The 19,185-nt window shown below is 34.3% G+C and overlaps 1 protein-coding gene and 1 long non-coding RNA gene across 5 annotated transcripts; both read left to right on the forward strand.

The window, feature by feature from the left end:
- The first annotated feature begins 242 nt into the window (after nt 1–242).
- LOC107961799 (uncharacterized) lies at nt 243–6,187 on the forward strand. Of its 4 annotated transcripts, XR_005928421.1 has the most exons (4): nt 260–372; nt 1,995–5,141; nt 5,393–5,765; nt 5,864–6,186. XR_005928421.1 is itself a non-coding variant. In XM_041115148.1 (3 exons), exons 1-2 carry the CDS (start codon nt 325–327, stop codon nt 1,040–1,042), a joined length of 372 nt encoding a protein of 123 aa, XP_040971082.1. In that variant the 5' UTR covers nt 243–324; the 3' UTR covers nt 1,043–1,070; nt 1,995–3,721. The 4 variants fall into 4 exon arrangements, 2 of the variants coding, with proteins under 2 accessions (XP_040971082.1, XP_040971081.1); XM_041115148.1 differs by lacking the exons at nt 5,393–5,765; nt 5,864–6,186 and adding an exon at nt 719–1,070 and having other exon boundaries at nt 243–372; nt 1,995–3,721; XM_041115147.1 differs by lacking the exons at nt 5,393–5,765; nt 5,864–6,186 and adding an exon at nt 461–1,070 and having other exon boundaries at nt 253–372; nt 1,995–3,721.
- A 357-nt stretch (nt 6,188–6,544) lies between these two features.
- LOC107963390 (uncharacterized) lies at nt 6,545–7,873 on the forward strand. Its single transcript, XR_001701893.2, has 4 exons — nt 6,545–6,940; nt 7,068–7,292; nt 7,362–7,471; nt 7,556–7,873. It is a non-coding gene; the product is annotated as an uncharacterized lncRNA (long non-coding RNA).
- Nucleotides 7,874–19,185: the final 11,312 nt, after the last annotated feature.

Here is a 19,185-nt window from a genome sequence, read left to right on the forward strand (position 1 = left end):
ATTTTCAGGGAATCTGCCAAGCAGCAGAAAATATTTTACACAGATTCAATCAAACACCAGAAAATATTTTCCAGTAAATCATTTTACAGAAAAGTAAAACATTTTCCAGAAATCATTTTACGGAAAATATTTTACTGGCAATCAAACAGACCCTTAAATTAGTAAAAATTTTAATTTAAAATTAATTATTATTTAATTAAATAAATTATTGAAAAAATATGTAGTTAAAATCAGTGATTTGGAAAGCGAAGGCGCATAGCAAGGGAGTTAGAAACCAAGCTTGCATCCGGCCGGAAAAAAGAAAGGAATAAAGAAACTTGCATAATGCGACCGCCATCTCTACACTGCAATTTCTTCTCATCTCTCAAACAGGTATTCATTATTCAATCCTATATGCCTCCATACAAACATGTGCATGCCTTTTTATATTATCTGAATTCGTTTCCTCAAATTCTTAAAGGTTGAAAAAAGATTGAAACTAGAAGAAAACCAACCAGATTCAGGACAACCCCATGTCCCTACTCAATCTTTTAGCACCCCACTTTACCTGCACTTAACCCACCCTTCCAACACTAACATAACCAACAGCGAACCCCCTCAAGCTTTCATGTCTTCTTCACCTCAGTCCCTTTCTACAAATGAAACCCATCCTCAGATTAATCCCCCTCATTCCCCCGCAACAAGCAAAGACACTGATGATATCGAATATTTGATGCAGCTTTTGGGTTTATCGGATAATCTGGGAGAAACCCAGAAAAGAGAGAAGCACAAAACTGTTGTTGGTAGAGGGAATTCTTGTGGATGTGAGTGTGGATTTTATGAGAAGATTGTTGGTGTTAAAGGGCCAAAGTGTGACAAAGAAGTGGAAAGACTGGAAGGTTGGATTATATATTTCTCCAGGAATGGTAGTGAGCCATTGAGGTTGGCTTTCTTGCTTATGGCTAAAGCTGCTTTTGAGAGTGCTGATGATTCTGGGTTTCAAACTCTGGAGTTTCCGTCAATTATAGATGAATTTTTAAAGATTGACCCACCCAAAGACTGACAGTCTGAGACATTACTAGGATGTAATGGTAATATGAAAATACTTTTTGTTTTGGACTAGCTGATTTATACTTGTACATTTTGCTTGGACTTGCTTTTATATTTACTTTTGATTGGTTAATCACCAAAACTTTATATGCATGATATATATAAGTTTGTACATTTATTTAGATTTGCTGATATATATACTTTTAATTGGTTAATTGCCAAAAACCTAAAGACAAAAACAAAGATGCAATCTTTTTCATTTCTCACTTGTGAAGAGTAACTGCTATTACATATATTTATCCTTCCAATACATTAGAATCGAATGGAGTCTGCAGTTATGCTTCTCCAACACAGCTGGGTGCTCAATTCTTCATGAGATTATGGCCTCATTTTCATAGTTATTTGCTTTTAGCTTTGAAAGGATAGACAAAACCTCGTTCATGTTGGGTCTTTCCTCAGGATTAGGGGAGGTACAAAACAAGGCTAGCTTGAAAAGTTCCTCCACTGCTTCCATTTGTTTATTGGAATCATTTGAAGCTAGCATAGGATCCAAAACTTGGAGGACTCCTTTGGTTCCAGTAGCAAGGGATTTCTCAACTCGTTGACGGAGACTGACTGGCTGTCCGTCCTCTTCCATTAGTCCAGTTGGTCTTTGTTTTGTTAGGAACTCCATGACTACTATGCCGAAGCTGAACACATCCACTTTAGTTGTGACATTCCTCATGTATGCAAATTCTGAATGAGGGCAGAGTAATGTCTCAGTAATTCAGGTTTTGAAATCTAATGATGTTCATTAGAAACTTAGCAAGTTTATAAGCATGTAATTGTTTAAGCATGGTCATTTGATTATCACTTGATCCATTCAAAGATATGAAGGAATTCTAGTGTTAGAATAGTTGAAACTAGACTACATGCAACATGGGAGACCATATCTTTTCTCAAGATGCTTATTGAAAATATTGCAGGTTTGGAAATTTTTCTGGCACATATGAGAAATGGATGAGTGCTTAATAAGTTGGAGCAATTGAAGATTACCTGGTGCCAAGTAGCCAATAGTGCCTTCAAATGCTGATGTTGAAGAAAGGCTACTTCCGTCATGTAGATGGACATCCAGCATGCGAGCTGTTCCAAAGTCACTTACATGTGCGACCCAATCACCATCCAGAAGTATATTGGAAGGCTTCAAATCACAATGCACAATGGGGAAATCATAACCAGAATGCAAGTAATCCAATGCACTAGCAACTGAAATGCAAAGATCAATTCTCTTAGATAATGTCCAGATATGAAGATCCATCATGGAGCCATGTATAACACTCTCTAAACTTCCGTTCTCCATGTATTGAAGAATTACAGCCTTCAGCTTCTCACTTTCCCATGCATACCCAAGTACCTTGACCAGATTCTTGTGCCTTAAATGGCTCAAGTTTTTGACTTCTCTGTAAAAGCTCTTATCAGATTCTTTGGAGAACTGATGCAGATTTAATTTTTTTACTGCTATCAGCTGGCCATCTTCCAGCTGGCCCTTATACACGGTACTCAAACTGCTTGCTCCAATAATGTTATCTTTACTGAAGGAGCTTGTAGCATTTTCTAACTCCTCTTTATCAAACCTTCTTAGAACTGCTGCTGTAAACTCTGTTTCTGGATTTTCCAACTTGACTGGGTTACTCTCTTTGGCATGCCAAAGGAGGAATGAAATGGCTAGCACTAGGGTCAGCACTACAGAAACAGATCCAAGTATGCTGAGAATTGTTATTGCCTTTTTCGAAAACCGATTTGAACTTCTCTTGCTGCACGACCCGAGAAATGTGTTTCCACAGAGATCTCTATTTCCTACCAAACTTGACATGTTGATAGTTTTGAATATGCCTTTCTCGGGAACATGGCCTTCAAGTTGATTGAATGAAAGATTTAGATGCCTCAAGCTGGAACTATTGGTGAAGCTTTCTGGAATATGACCCCGAAGTTGATTCTGGGACAGGTCTAGTGAGCTTAGATGCTTCAATTTTGCCAAGTTCTCCGGAATTTCACCATCTAATTTATTTCTTGAAAGGTTCAAGCTTCTAAGCATATCCGATTGAGCAAAAGCGTCAGCAGAGATGAAACCAGAAAGTTTATTTCCTGAAAGATCTAGAGAAAACAAATTTCTGCAGCCTCTAAGTGTCGTAGGAATGACTCCTGAAATGTTATTGTTTGAGATGTCAATGGCTTGTACCATTTCCAGCATCCCTAGCTCATCTGGAATATGTCCATCTAAGAAATTGTAGGAGAAGTTCAGATACAGTTGCATCATTTTCATCCCTGCAAACATGGACTTTGGAATTGATCCACTGAGATGGTTGTGAGAGAGATCCAATGTTGAAAGTCGATATAGACAGTCCATTCTATTTGGAATGGACCCATTGAGCTTGTTGTTGTTGAGGTTGAGATATGTAAGAAACTCAAGCTCTGAGACAGCATCTGGAATGGGACCTGTTATCTTGTTGTGCTGCAAGTCTAGATAAGTTAGCTGCTTCAGTTCAAATAGTCTCTCAGGTAGGGCACCTTCCAGAGCGTTGTCATGCAATGAGAGCCCCTGAAGGAGAGAGGCTTTTGATATTTCTGGTGGAATTCGGCCCGTGAAACCATTTCCTGCAAGGGTCAAGGTCATGAGTTGGCTTAAATTGCCAATCCCTGGTGGAATTGACCCTACAAATGAATTGAAAGAAGCTTTCAAAACCTGGAGATTATAGAGTTTGCCGATATCTGGCTTAATCAATCCAGTGAAATTGTTTTCAGCTATACTTAGGAGACGAAGATTTGAGCAGTTGAAGAGGTCATCAGGAATTTCACCTGACATCCTATTTGCCCCTACAGATAGACGTGTTAAATTTGGCAACTGTCCTAAACCTGATGGAATTTTCCCAGTTATCCTATTAAACCCCAAAGATATATACATTAGATGGGTACAATTGGCAATGCTTGGGGGAATTGATCCCTCAAGATGATTGACTTCCAGGCTCAAGTTCTTTAGATTGTAAAGCAATCCAAGATTTTGTGGAAGTCTTCCTGTCAGGGAATTGTAGCTCATTGACAAATATGTCAAATTTGTCAAGTTGGTTATTGATGAAGGAATCTCCCCCTTGAGCTTATTGGAATGCAGGGTCAGTACTTGTAACGAGGTCAAAGATCCAACCTCATCCGATACAGTTCCAATCAACTCATTCTCTGAGAGTCCTAAATGGGTTAATGATTTCAATTGGAATAAGGAAGGAGGAATTGTGGAATTCAACTTGTTTCCGTACAGTCTTAAAGTCTGTAACTGAACCAGATTTCCAAGCTCGTGAGGAATGGCTCCTATGAACTTGTTGGTGTAGAGTTCAAGGGCAAGAAGTGACCTACAACGACCTAGTTGAGATGGAATTTCTCCCGTGAGTGAATTATTAAACAGCTGAAGATATTCTAAACTTGACAAGTTCCCTATTTCAGGAGGTATTACTCCAGACAGACGGTTTTCACTTAGGTCTAAAGATTGCAACGCTCCCAACATGCCAATGGAAACAGGTATTGGACCTTTCAAATTGTTTCTATATGCTACCAACATTTGAAGATTAACTAGGTTTCCTATGTCTTTTGGGATTGTCCCTGTGAGATTGTTGTAAATGATACCGAGAGCTAACAAGGAAGTGCAGTTGCAAATGCTATCAGGGATGCTTCCATTCAAAGAATTATCACCTAAGTCCAGCATCTGCAGATTTCTAAGGTTACCTATTTCTGGTGGGATTGGACCCGACAGAGAATTATAGTAAAGAATTAGTTGAGTAAGCTGGGAGCATAGTCCCAGTTGAGGTGGTATATGACCTGAGAATGAATTTAAAGTCAAATCAAGAACCAGGAGGCTTGAAAGGTTTCCCAGGAACGGAGATATCTCCCCTTTAAGCTGCTTATCAAGCAGGGAGATTGAAATGACTCTCCTTGAGGAAGGGTCACAGGCAATGCCAGACCAGTTGCAGTGATGATTAGCCACCGTCCAATCTGCAAGTGCTCCTAAAGGGTCATGAGTGACAGATCTTTTGAACGCCTGAAGCGCCTCAACTTCAACTTCCAAGCTTGGTTCGGCATGCAGCACAGTAAGTAAAACAGAACAAACTATAACAATGATTAAACTGACACATTTTGACATCACTGCTAGCTAAGGTAATGGTAATGCTGAAGCTGGTTTGAAAGGAACTATCGTAACTGATGATGAATTTGGATTCAAAGTCAGGCTTATATGCAAATTTCAACCAATCTTTGATCCCTGGAAGCCAAAATGAGTGTCATATCATTGACCTTTTAACTCAATCCAGAATATGATAACAAACTGAATTGTCTTTGACAGTGAAAAGATACGTACAAAGTTCAAACCCCACCTATGCTCAGAAGCTAAGAAGGAGAGGATTTCAAGTCTAAACACTTGACTGACCCACCTACCAGCGAAAGTGTGTATTAATACAAGTGGGAGATGGTAATGATAATGTCGTTTAGTGAGTGTAATCAATGGGAATCTAGAACGTGACGTGGGAATCCGGGAAACTCCACTCTTCCAACTAGTAAATGCTTAGTTGACTCCGCAGCAAATGTTGAATGTGTAAATGTAGGTAATGGCGGTAGCACCATTATGGCAAGTTGAACGAAAAATGCCAATGGAAGGATGGGTTGGGATTTTATACTTGGTGCCAAAAGGATAATGTCTAATTTTGTGCTAGCACATGGTACGTAGTTTCCATCTCTATCATTAATATATCACAGTAAACACATACAATTAGAGTAAAAAAATCTAATGTAATCCATGGTTTTCTGAATTTTGCAGAATTTATTGCGACTGATTTGCAATAATAAAGCCAGATTAAGCTATGGTCCAAGGAATCTGACAACCTATTCAGATTTGCGTCTGTTATCACCAAATCCTATCTTCAATTGATTCTGGTTTGATCCACGGTTTCTGAGCAACTTGGACTGCCTTTTCTCGTTTCATTTTTTTAATAAGGTTTAATTCCGAACTATGCGTGTATTATTTTTTTTCTTGGATTAGTATTAATATATCAATTTGTTATTTGGCTCGGTCGCATTGAGCTGCAATCAAATTGTGGGATGTGGTAATTAAATTTATTTAAAATAAAAAAGTTAAATTTAAATTTTAAAAATAGATTTCACTTTGATTCACCCTTAACCAGATATTAATCGGTGTTGACCATGTTAACTGATATTGATTAATGTTGACTATTCATGTGGTGTTATTAGAACACATATCTTTTTTATTTTTAATATTATATACTATATTGATTAAAAATGTTAACAAATTATATTTAATATATAAATAATTCAAAAAAGTTTTACAAAAATTCTTCTATAAAGTTTTAAAATATATAAATTTAAATTTAAATTAAAAAAAACATTTAATTTTTTTAAAAATTAGTAAATTTTTGTTTTAATACTTGAAACTGATTTGATGCTTCAACTATAATTAGAGTAGTTTCAGAATATTTTAAGCGGTAATTTCAAAAAAAAAAAAAAATCACGCATCATGGCAGAAAGGACCGAAGCTATTGCATCTTTAGACTTGTAATCCTCTCTCATAAAGAAGATTTACCAGTTCCTGGAATACTGGGATTCCTTGATGTATCCTATTTCTCAAACCAAGATTGAAACAAAACAACGTAATAAAGCCCAAAGCAGGATAAATGGATCAATGTTGGATTCTTCCTATTTCAAAGCCCACAAACATTTCATTGTCGTTGATTAAGTAACTACATGTTCGAAAACCCAGAATCTAAATTGGTTGGAAAAAGAGAGAAGAATGGGAGAATGGAGCAGCAGGGTTATCCCTATAGTGAGAGGCCTCTGTTTGCTTTATGTTACCCACAAATATCTCGGCACTACCGTTGTTGTAAGAAATCTTTCAACTATCCCCCATAAAAACAAGCTTATCAATCATCATTTCATGTTTTCATTTATGGGTTTTAATTTTACTTTTATGAATTTTGGGCGGCGGCGGCAATGACGGAACTCTAAAGACTTATGGTCCTAGTATGCTTCCAACCTTGGGCATAACAGGCAATGTGTTGTTGATGGAGCGCATTTCGACCCGAACAGGAAAACTTCGACCTGGTGACGTTGTCTTCTTTCGGTCGCCTGAGAATCCTAGGAGGGTTGTCTGCAAACGGCTGGTCGGAATGGAAGGTGATCAAGTCACCTACGTCGTCGACCCCAAAAACAGTGATAAATGCAATACTATTGTGGTAATGTATATTTTTTAGGATTTCCACTTTTGTATATTCAAAGAATGAAAATGATTTGTGAATATATAGGTTCCAAAGGGCATGTTTGGGTAGAAGGAGATAACATATATAACACAAAGGATTCGAGGAATTTCGGAGCTGTTCCTTATGGTCTTGTGGAAGGCAAAGCTTTTTGGACGGTTAGCCTTCGCTTCTCATTTTTACATTAGTTCTTTACCTGTTTGGCTTTAACCAAGTTTTGATCATTTCTTTGTTGTTTATAGTTATTGCCTCGTAGAGATTTCGGATCCTTGGCACCTAAACCCAAGTAGTCATTTATTCCTACCAATTTGGGTTGGCATTATTGGAGATCGAGAGGACTTCTGTGCACAACACATGTTTGTCAGAATGTCTCACAGGGTTGATGATGTACGTTTTAAGCTACAATCTTAATTTCTTTGGCAGTCTTGGTCCCTGGTGATTTTATGAAGTGAATGATTTTTCCTTTTTTTGGCAATCAAAATGAACAGAGGATGAGGAAAGAAGGAAAGAGAAGAAGCTGATTGATTTATAAAATCTATAAAAGACCCTTTACTAGCTTACTTTTTTGGGAAAATCTTAATAGGTAAACAGTGCAGAATAAAAAATCTAAACCAAATAGGCAAAGATGGAGCAGTTCATGAAATAATATCAACTGCATGAAAGGTTAAGGCCAACCCAAGTAAGGCTTGCTCACTGTTTTCCATTAGTAAATAGGTTTCAGGGGGAATGATAGCTAATTACAAATTCCATAATTTAAGTACCCAAACTCTTTTAAGTTAATAAAATTGTATTTGTTGATATTGTTAAGAATTATGAGAAATATTAATTAAAAAAATCAATAAGTAATGGTAAAGTAAATTATATTTTAAAGGGAGGATTCGGATTTGAACATTGAAGATAACATTGATAATAAAACTAACCAAAAACTCTAAAAAGATTTAGTTCTTATAAATTGTAAAACTTATATGAAAGATACCTCAATCTCAATGATTTCGAGAATGCCCACTTACCCTTTTAGGTTTGAAGCATATAAATGCTATTTTGAAGCATTTTTTTTATTTCTAAACAAATTTTAAATAAAAAGAGAATTTTACATTTGGTATTATTTATTTGGTTTGTTCATTTCTCTATTTTTAGTTTCAAAAGGGATAATATATGAACTTTGAACAAATGTGCATTGTTATACACAGGGAGAACTCCAGGATTTTACTTCAAAGGTGCCGAAACTTTAAATCCAAATGACTTTTTTTTTAACATAAATAAAGTGTCAATTCTTCTCGGATACTTTTTTTTCTTATCAAACAAATCAATTTAATATTTTTTAAAAAACATGAACGATTTAATTGTAAAAAAATTAAAAGGAAAAAATCACACTATATAAAATTAAATATTTATTTGCAATATGTAAAAAAAGAATAACTAATACTATACTAAAAATTTCATAAAACACTATAATTCCAAAAATTAAATTAAAAAAAATTAGGCTTAGTCCTATTTCTCAATATTAGGCATCCTAAATTGCACATTTCACTTCTTCATAAGATCGAACACATCAATGATGGAATTTGTTGAAAATTCTAGAGTTATCTCTTTTTTTATGTATGCTACCAAGTAAGTTGAAAGAAAATCATCCTTCATTTTGTTGCAAAGCCTTGCCTTCGAAACTTTCATGCCTGAAAATGCTCGTTCGGTCATTGCAATAGACACGGGAAGAGTTAGCACAGGACGAATAATTCTATCAAGAAAGAGGATAAATACGCGACTTATTTGTCTTATAGAACTTGACACAACTCGACAACTATAGAAGCTTTCTGCAACTCCATTATTTAATGAGCATCAAGTTGAAAATGCTCTAATTGAATCTTCATGTGTAGCTTTTCTTGCTCTGTAAAATCGTCTAGATAAAAATCATTCATAAGCTTGCAGATATCTTCCATCCGAAAAGCTTTATACTTATCGCGTGGATCCAAAGTGGAGTTAAGAACAATTAACTCTGCTACCTCGTCATTAAAGCAAGAATTCATTTTTGTTAGCAATGAATTGATACCATCAATGAATATATCAAATTGATAGTGATGTTCAATTGTGAGGTTATCTCACTAGATGGGAGACCGGCCTCGACCAGCTTTGTACGGAGCACTTAAATTAGGGATTTCTATCTCATGATCATTACAAAATAACTTCGCTTTCTCAAACAAAGGATCCCATCCATGTTCTCTTAATTTCTGGAGAAGCGTTTTAGTTTATGACACCAGCTGCATCGCATTTAGTATACCTTGCGATTTATATTGCAATGCTTGACGAAGATAATTAGTGATTCCAAGCATCTCAATCATGAAATACAATATGAAAACAAATTCAACGATTGTCATTGCATCATATATTCCATCAACTTCAATCTTTTAAGTAAGGTTGTCGGACTTGATGATATATTGTAATATAACATGGAAGAAATCAAACATCCTCATCAAGCTATTGAGAGAAGCTAAATGAGATCCCCATCGGGTATTGCCTGGATGTTGGAGAGTACGAACTTGATTTTTCCCTTTTCTAATTTCAAGTTCAACACCGTCAATTAACTCCGCAATACGAGATGCCTCAATGTCTCTTAATTGATCATGTCGCTGTTGGAAAATTGGATTTGAAAAATGCAACAAAAAATAAATTTAGGGAAGAACCAAAGTTTTAAAAAATTTTCCAAAACAAGAACTTGATTGTGATATCTAAAGTAATAAACACTTGATCAAATTTATACTTTTTTGATTCGTTTAGAATGAACGCTTCGACTGATTAGTTTTCTCCACAATCCTCAAGTTCACGTTTGCCGAATATAGGCTCGCTTTGAATTAGAAAATTTTTCACAAAAATTATCAGTAAGTAATTTGGTAATTTCTCTAAACTTTTGAGTCAAGTTGTAAATAAGGAAAATATCTCTAGAAATTTTCTGAAATAATTTATTCAGAGAATTTTCACTCTACAACTTTCTCTTGAATTCAAGTGTGAAAAATAATATAGGGAGAGTCTAGAGAGTTAAACTATGATCAAACTTAAAACTATGATCAAACTTAATCTATTTAATTTAAAATTAATATAGTGCTTATCAAGATAAATATTAGATTAAAGTTAATATTAAATCTATTAAATTAATAAAATATTTATCTATAAGATAAACATTAAATTAAATTTAATAGTAAGATAATCACTTTAATATTAAATTTATAAAATACTATTAAGATAAGTATTAAATTAAATTTAATATTAAATCTATTAGAATAATATTATTTTTGGAATGGTTAATCTGAAATCAAATTCTCTGGTAGAGTCTTAGTAGGAGTATAATTCTTCCACTGCTCAACCACCGAAAACCCACCGAAGTCAACAATTTTTTAGCCACCGAAATGTCGCTGTTGCAGTCGCTGGCACCCTGAGCTAGTTTGATTTTTGTCGGTTCGATCCGGGCCAAAGACAACCCGACCAATCAGATATAACCACCAGTTGGACTGTTGGCCCAGTTTCACATATCAGGCCCGGTTCGACCAATTTTTGGGTCTTGGTCTCGATTTTGGGCTCCTGGGCCTAATTTACGATCTCAGGTCTAATTTTCAAATTCAATTACCAATTGAGTCAATTGTTTGACTTGAAAATTAATTTCTAAAAATATCATATTAATTTTAATTGATTTGATTAGTTTAATTTTAGTTGATCTAAATTAATTTTTCCAAAAATTACTTAGGTTTTTCAAATTAATTTTTCAAGAAAATTCTTTAATCAAATTCTCTAGTTGAACAATTCTCACAATCACCTAATTTAATTCAGCATCGAATAAATCGACTCAATTAAATTATTCCTAAAGTCGTAGAATTTTCTTCTGATTCAAATGTAGTCTGATCGAGTTTTTGTTGAGCTAGCAGAGGGAACAATCAAACATATACAATTAGGCTCTAGTTATTGCAATTATGTCCAGAAGCATCGTTCTGACAATTCGCAATGACTTAATCATGGAGTCAGTCTACAAGAAGTACCATGATTGAAAACTCCTTATTGTATACTCTTTACGAAAACAATTCATCCAACTGCTTTATCCAATGACCTCGTCATGTTTGTGTTACCCTTATATGATATCATTGATTCATTTGAGGTAAATTCATTCACTCAATACAATTCTATTTTATCTCATTGTCACCATTATGTTTTCTTAATGATTAATATGATCACTGTTAACAAATGACTATGATAAATTACTCGTTCGAGAACAAGTAACTTGTGGTCAAGTTTCATATTTATAGATCCACACAATGCCAATGAGAGGATATCATTAACTCTTTAATTGAGCTATGAATTCCACTATTGCTAGTAAAGCCATGCCATACACAAGTCATGTACCTAACATGCCGGCTATGGGCTCGATCATCTTTAGAGCATAAGCCTCCACTTATATCAAAGCACATGAGTTGCATACGCATGGTCAGTTACTAACTCAAGATTTAAGTAAATCACACCATGAACATCACAAGTGAACTAATTCACAAACGGATTTAGAATTAATTCATCTTGGGTCCAGTCCAATGTATCATTCTGCCAATGAATACATCTATGTCTCTACCCGTGGAGTCAACTGCTCTGATAGCTAAAACTAGTCATCTCCTTAATTGGAATTGTAGACGATATAATAATCTTTCTCAGTATTTAAATCAAATGCTTACTTTGATTCTTTTACGAGATTACGGACTCATTTAGATTATCTACTGAAGTAAGTTGTCTTTCTCGCAATGTAAATGTTCTTACAATGCTACTTATCATCAATTTGAATTTGGACAATTAATGAGCTAATATTTTCTTGTCACAATTTCTCTATGCATAAAAATACAAAAGATATAATAGTGAAATGTGAAATTTATTTATTCATTGTTCAAATACATAGAAAATAATTACATGTTTACTAAAATATGAACGCATTTCTCAACAATCTTCCACTTACCCTAGTGAAGTAAATGTGTCATGTTTTGCATTCCCATATCATCGACGTGTTTATTGAAACTCCTAGTTACAAGAGTCTTAGTGAATGGATCCACAAGGTTATCTTTAGAAGATACTTTTACTACATCTACAATTTTTTTGGCTATTACCTCACGTATTAAGTGATACTTTCGATCAATGTGTTTCGTTCTCTTGTGACTTCTCATTTCCTTGGTATTAACTATTGCAGCACTATTATCACGATATAGTGTTATAGCTTTTTTTATACCAGGAATGACTTCAGGTTCGATTAAGAAATTTCGAAGCCATATTGCTTCTTTCATTGCCTCAGAAGCAACCACATACTCGGTTCTATAGTAGAGTTAGCAGTGCAAGTTTGTTTTACACTTCTCCATATTATGGCTCAATGGCCTAGAACGAATATATTTCCTGATGTCGATTTCCTCAAATCTTATAGGTTTGGAAGTCAAAGTCTGTGTATCCAATAGGAGTAAGTTTCTCCCTAGAATACATAAGCATATAATCCTTGGTTCTTTTAAGATACCTTAATATATGTTTTACAACTTGCCAATGCTTGAGACCAGAATTCAACTGATATCGTCTAACCATTCCTACTGCAAAACTTTTATTTGGACGTGTGCAAAGCATTGCATACATAAGACTTCCAATTGCCAAAGCATATGGAACCTTACTCATATGCTCTCTTTCTTCTGCTGTTTTAGCACAATCATCTAAAAAAAGATGAAAACCTGATGCAGTTAGCTGAGCACTTGTCTTTGCATCGGTCATTGCAAAACATTCCAGTGCCTTATCGATGTATGAAGCTTGTGATAGATCTATCATTTTATTCTTTCGATCCCTAAAGATTCGAATTCCAAGAATATAACTAGTTTCACCCAAATACAATAGTTTTTAATTATTAAATAGTTTTGTTGAATAACACATTTTTATTTATTGTAATTAGTGTAAAGTAATAATCAATATTATAAAACATAATTAAAACATTTGTAGATAAATATTTTTTTAATAATATTTAAATCATTGAAATCATAATATCATATTCAATGTACAATATAGCTTTAATTTATATAGTTAATATAAATCAACATTACTCAAATAATAACTAATAAACATAGTAACAATACATAAGTTATTTTTTATTCTTAATGTCACCTGCATTGTACGTGATGTTATGAGTTAAATTTTTATATAATTTTATAAAATATTACATTTTTAATTATTTTAATTTGTGTAAAGTAAAGGATAATTAGAACATTTATAGATTTATATTTTTAATAATATTAAAAATTATAGACCATATTCAATGTACACAATAAGGCTTTTTTACACAGATAATATAAAATAATAATTAAATTAAAAAAATGGGTTACATGTTGGATTAATTACCAAAATGGTATAAATGGGTTACATGTTGATGTTATGGATTCCTCTGGTGAATCGAATTCTGTTTTGTTTCACAAAAATGCAGTGCTCACAAAACTTCAGTTTGTAAATTCCTTGCCCATCAAGAAATCCTCTTTTACTTAATTCTGCCACGCAATTCTAACTCATATGCCCTAGGCGCATATGCCAAAGTCTAGTAACATCATTATCTGACAAGAAATAGGAAGTGACAGCTGCATCACCAGTAATAGTAGAACCATGCAAAACACTTAACAGTCTTTCTCTACCCTTTCATCACAACGAGAGAACATTTGGAAATCTTTAAAACCCCACTTTTAGTTGTGTATTTGTACCCTTTTGAATTAAGATACTCAACGAAATTAAATTTCTCTTCAATTTTGGAACATGTCGCATGTCACTAAGTGTTCTGACAACTCCATTAAACACATTAACTTTAATTGTTCCAACACCTGCGATTTTACAATAAGCATTATTTCCCATCAAAACAGCACCTCCAGACACTATTTCGTAAGTTGTAAACCAATCCCGATTGGGACTCATATGAAAGGTGTAGCCCGAATCAATGATCCACTCCTCGCTCACTTTAGAATTGTTGACAAAAGCGAGTAGAAGTTCATCGTCGCTGTAGTCTTCTACAATAGAAGTTCACCGTCGCTGTAGTCTTCTACAACAGCAGCTTCACTGAATTTTTCTGGTTGTTTCCTCTTTTGATTCACAGCCTCCCTTTTGATCTTATTCTACAGTTTAAAACACTCAAATTTAATGTGCCCCTTCCTTTTACAGAAGTTACAAGTCCTACCTTTATTTGAAGACTTCGATATTCCCTTAGATTTACCGCGATGATTCTATTCCTTTTTTTCCATGATCATCATTAACATTTCGATCTTATTTCTCACAAACAATGAGACTATCTCCCTAAGAGTTGATTCTAACCACGATATGCTTCATCTTATCATACGAGGTCAAAGAATCATAAACCTTATCAGCTGTGAGAGACTTGCGACTATACAAAATTGTATCTCTAAAGGTTGAATAAGACAGGGGTAACGAGCAAAGCAGAATCAACCCTAGATCTTTTTTATCATACTGAACCTTCATGGCCTCAAGGTCTAAGAGAATTTCTTTAAACACTGTTAAGTGTTCGTGCACAAACACACTTTCCTCCAAACGATGAGCATAAAGACGTTTCACATTCAGCTTGCTGGTTAGAGTTTTCAAGATACATAACTGCTCCAACCTCTTCCATAATGCAGTGATGGTCTTCTTCTTCATCACATCCTACAAAATTTCGTTAGACAAATGTAGATGTAATTGCATCAAAGCCTTTCGATCTTTACACTTCTTCTCTTCATTCGTCAATGTCGAAGGCATCTTATCTATCCATAGCAGGGCATCCTCCCGATCCATCTACAAAAGAACTACATGCATCTTAATATGTCACAACACAAATCTGGTGTTGCAATCTAACAGAACATTTTAAACTTCAGCGACACCATTACCATGATCGAGATAAGAAACCCGGAAAGCTCAGATACCAATTTGTGAAAAATAGAACATCGATAATGACAATGACAATGTGTCGCAAAGAAAAGAGGAAAAAAATAAAGAACACTTAGATTTTACGAGGAAACCCTTTCGGAAAAAAAAACACGGACAGAGGAGAATATAATTCACTAAGTCTAATTCAAATAAATACAAGAGAAGTAGACTATGTCTATTTACAGGCTTGTAAAACCATATTCTAATAGAAGGAGTGTAGTAAGATTGAAACACCTTATTCTAATCAATATCAAATAGATGAAGTGTAATAAGGTTGAAAAACTTTATTGTAAAATAAAATAAAATAAAAGAAGTGTAGTTCTATATGGATTTTTTTATTTTACCACTGTATTTTATTTTAATAATGATTTGGGTCACTCAATTCTAGCAATAATGAACATTTTTTTTCTTTATTAATTTCTCTTCTTCTTTCCTTAAATTGAAATCTTAGGCGTCGCACGACTGTCGTCGTTGCACCGCTCATCATCGTCACCATTCCTCCAGCCAAGCTTATAGCGTCATCTTTCTCCCTTTTCTTGTTTTCTTTCTCAGCTTAACTCAAAACCCAAGTAAAAACCTAGCACCTCACTTTGTTTTTACTTCCACTAACTAGCTTATTCCGATGTCAGAGCTCTAATCAAAGGCTACCTTTGTAATGACCCAAATTTTAGTGATATCAAAATAGTGATTTGAGATCACTAAATCCGACATGTGAGTTTAGATGTTAGTAAGTAAAATTTAAGTGTGATTTTAGAAATTTTTTTGGTGAAATTATGAATTAAAGAAAATTTATAGATAAAATGAGATAAAAACGAGGTATCGAGACCTTAAATTTATAAACCGAGCCATAAATATTTCTAAAAATATTTATGGAGTGTTAATAAGTTAGTATTAAAGTTTCGTTAGGAAATTTTACCATTTTGATAGCTAATTGAAGAAAAAGGACTAAATTGAATAAGATGTAAAATTGTAGGAAGTGATTAAATAGCTTTAATAATAAATAAGAGGGACTCAAAGAGCAAATTGGCCCAAAATAAAATGGGCTGGACGGTTAGGTAAGTGAATGGCTGAGAAATAGTGTGAACTAAGGGCAAAATGGTAATTAAGTTGAAATTGAAGAGTTAAAAGTTGGATTAAATTAGAATATCTAGAGTTTTCTTCATTTTTCTTCATCCTGTCCAGAAAAAACACTATTGAAGGGTTCTTTTAAGCTGGTCTCTCATATTTTTATTACATGTAAGCTCAATTCTTGATTATTTCTTGTAATTTTTTTGTGTTTTTGGGACTTTTATAACTAGGTCCACTTGTTTAATTCATTAGTTTTTGATTTCATGGATAATTTTGAAAGTTTCCATGAATAAGTGCTGAAATTTTATGATGATTTATCATGGAATTGAGGTTTTAATTTTATTATATGATGATTTTATGAAGAGATTTTTATAGAAATCAATTTTTAGGATCTAATTGTGAAAGTTGTTGGAATTAGGGTTTTGTGATGAAATTTTGAGTGTTAAATGCTTTGAAGTAGTTTATAATGTCTTGATAAAGTGTTATTTGAGAGGAATTAGCTAAATTGATGAATAAATTGAGCAATGACTAAATTGTAAAAACTAAAAAGTTTGGGGTAATAGTATAATTTCAAAAATTTTAGGGCATAAGTTGTGAAGTAGAATAGAATTGAAATAGATGCTAATGGAGGAATGATTTTATAAATATAGATCAAGAAAACGAAGTGAATCTTGGAAATGCGAAATTGTAGGAATAATCCCTGAATTTCTACGAATTTTGCAAATTAGTCCAGGTAAGTTCATATGACAAAGTTCAATGTTTTATTATGAAAATATTATGATTGCTAAGGTACCTTATTGTAGATGAATACTATCAAATTGTATTAATTACTAAATAATGATTAACTAAAAATACAAATTAGTTGGAACAATGGTTTTGAGTGATTTCATTTTATGACCATGATGAATTGACAGAAAATATGTGATATATGTTCCCATATAAGACCATAGCTAGGCTATGGCATCAGAGCAATGTGATACGTATTCCCGTATAAGACCATAGTTGGGCAATGGCATCAGTGTGATGTGATAACGTGATTCCGTATAAGACCGTATCTGGGATATGACATCGGTATGATATGTGATCCGTGTAAGACCATGGCGGGGCTATGGCTTTGGTGTGTGATATGTGACTAAGTGCAAGTCTATGGTTTACCATGGCAATGTGATAATGAAGCACTCAATTCCATTATTGTTCCCTAATTTAACTATGGAAATAAATGAGAAATGGGCCCAAAGGAGTTAAATTCGTGAATAGCAACATGGAAATTATTCAAATGAGCTTATTAATGATTTTGTGATTTACAAGAAGAATTAATTAAATTAAAAGATATATGATTGTGTACAGTGTTCGATAAGATTTATGTTTTTATGCCTACGAGCTTACTAAGTTTCTATAAGCTTATTTGTGTATGTTATTTGTTTTGTAGATGACTTATATACATACAGAGGATTAGATCTACATCAAAGATCACACATCCAGATTTATTACAGTAAATTTTGTTAAACAACTTTTTGATTTATATGGCATGTATAGGGGTTGATTTGATAATGTAATTATAGGAACAATTAAGTATGCAAAGTAAGTTGAATGTGATGTTTTGTGTTTGAGAATGAAATATACATGTTTTGGCTTGAAATAATTGATTGGTTGGATTCTACTAGTGTATAATTGTGTTTAAGTGCAGGAAATGGATGAAAGGGTGAGAAGTGACCTAAAAAGGCCTATTTTCGTCTACACAGGTAGACACACGGTATGCCCACGGGCGTGTGATATGACCGTGTGTCCCCTGCATCCTTAAATATGAAGTCAGAATAGTACACAGGCCAAAGACATGGCCGTGTGTCTTGGTCGTGTGAAGGACACGGGTTTCAAACATGGTCGTGTGTCAAAATGTGTGAAAATGGCTTAAAAATTGTGAAAAATCAGTTTACCACACGGTCTAGCCACATGGGCATGTGCCCAGGCCGTATGCCCCTCTGATACTTAAGAAAATGTAAGTCAGAATTCCACACGGGATGGCCACACGGCCATGTGATCCCCACGGGCTGGCCACACGGCCATGTCCTAGGCCACACGGGCGTGTGCCCCTATCTTCAAGGAAAAATTTCCAAAGTTGCTAGTTTAGTTCCGAACCACTTCCAAAGCATGCATTGGGCCCCGTCGGCCCATATTAGGCACTTTATGGTGAAATTTCAAAAGAATTGATTTGAAATGCAAATTTTATGACTCGATTTTGTATAAATGATAGTGTATAAGTCCGGTAATGTCTCGTAACCCTATTCCGGTGACGGATACGAGTTAGGGGTGTTACAAACTTCATCCTCCTTTGACTACCTGGCTTAGTTTTCTTAGAAAACCTAAGGAAAACATAGAAGGGTTCATTGAGGGTCTAAAATTCAAGCCTCCAGTTTGTCATTGTTTGTCGATCCGATGCCGTGACCATTATTGGTCAACATCTTCAACACCACCGTGTTCCCTATACTTCGCTTTAAGAATCTTGGACCAATCTGGGATGCTGAGCAGTAATGAAGCCAGAGCAGCTAATTTTCGGTCTTATGAGCTTCCATCTTTCTTAAAAAATTGACAAAATTTTGTGTTGTCCCCATTTTAAAGATGAACAATACATTTCTAGATTCTTAAAACATTTCATGTTCGAAAAGAAATGAATTTTCATGAAAAAATTTAAAAAATTATTAATGGCATTTTAATCATTAAAATGATGTGGATTAACATGTTAGCTTTTGATTGGTTTAAACAACTACATCATATACTTTTGTAGAGAAAATGGTCAATGGGTTATATTGAGTGACGAAATGAAAGTAGACGAAATAAAGTGATTGAAAAAAATAGTAAAAAAGTT

This window comes from Gossypium hirsutum, chromosome A06 (genome assembly GCF_007990345.1).
Source record: "Gossypium hirsutum isolate 1008001.06 chromosome A06, Gossypium_hirsutum_v2.1, whole genome shotgun sequence".
Lineage (NCBI taxonomy): Eukaryota > Viridiplantae > Streptophyta > Magnoliopsida > Malvales > Malvaceae > Gossypium > Gossypium hirsutum.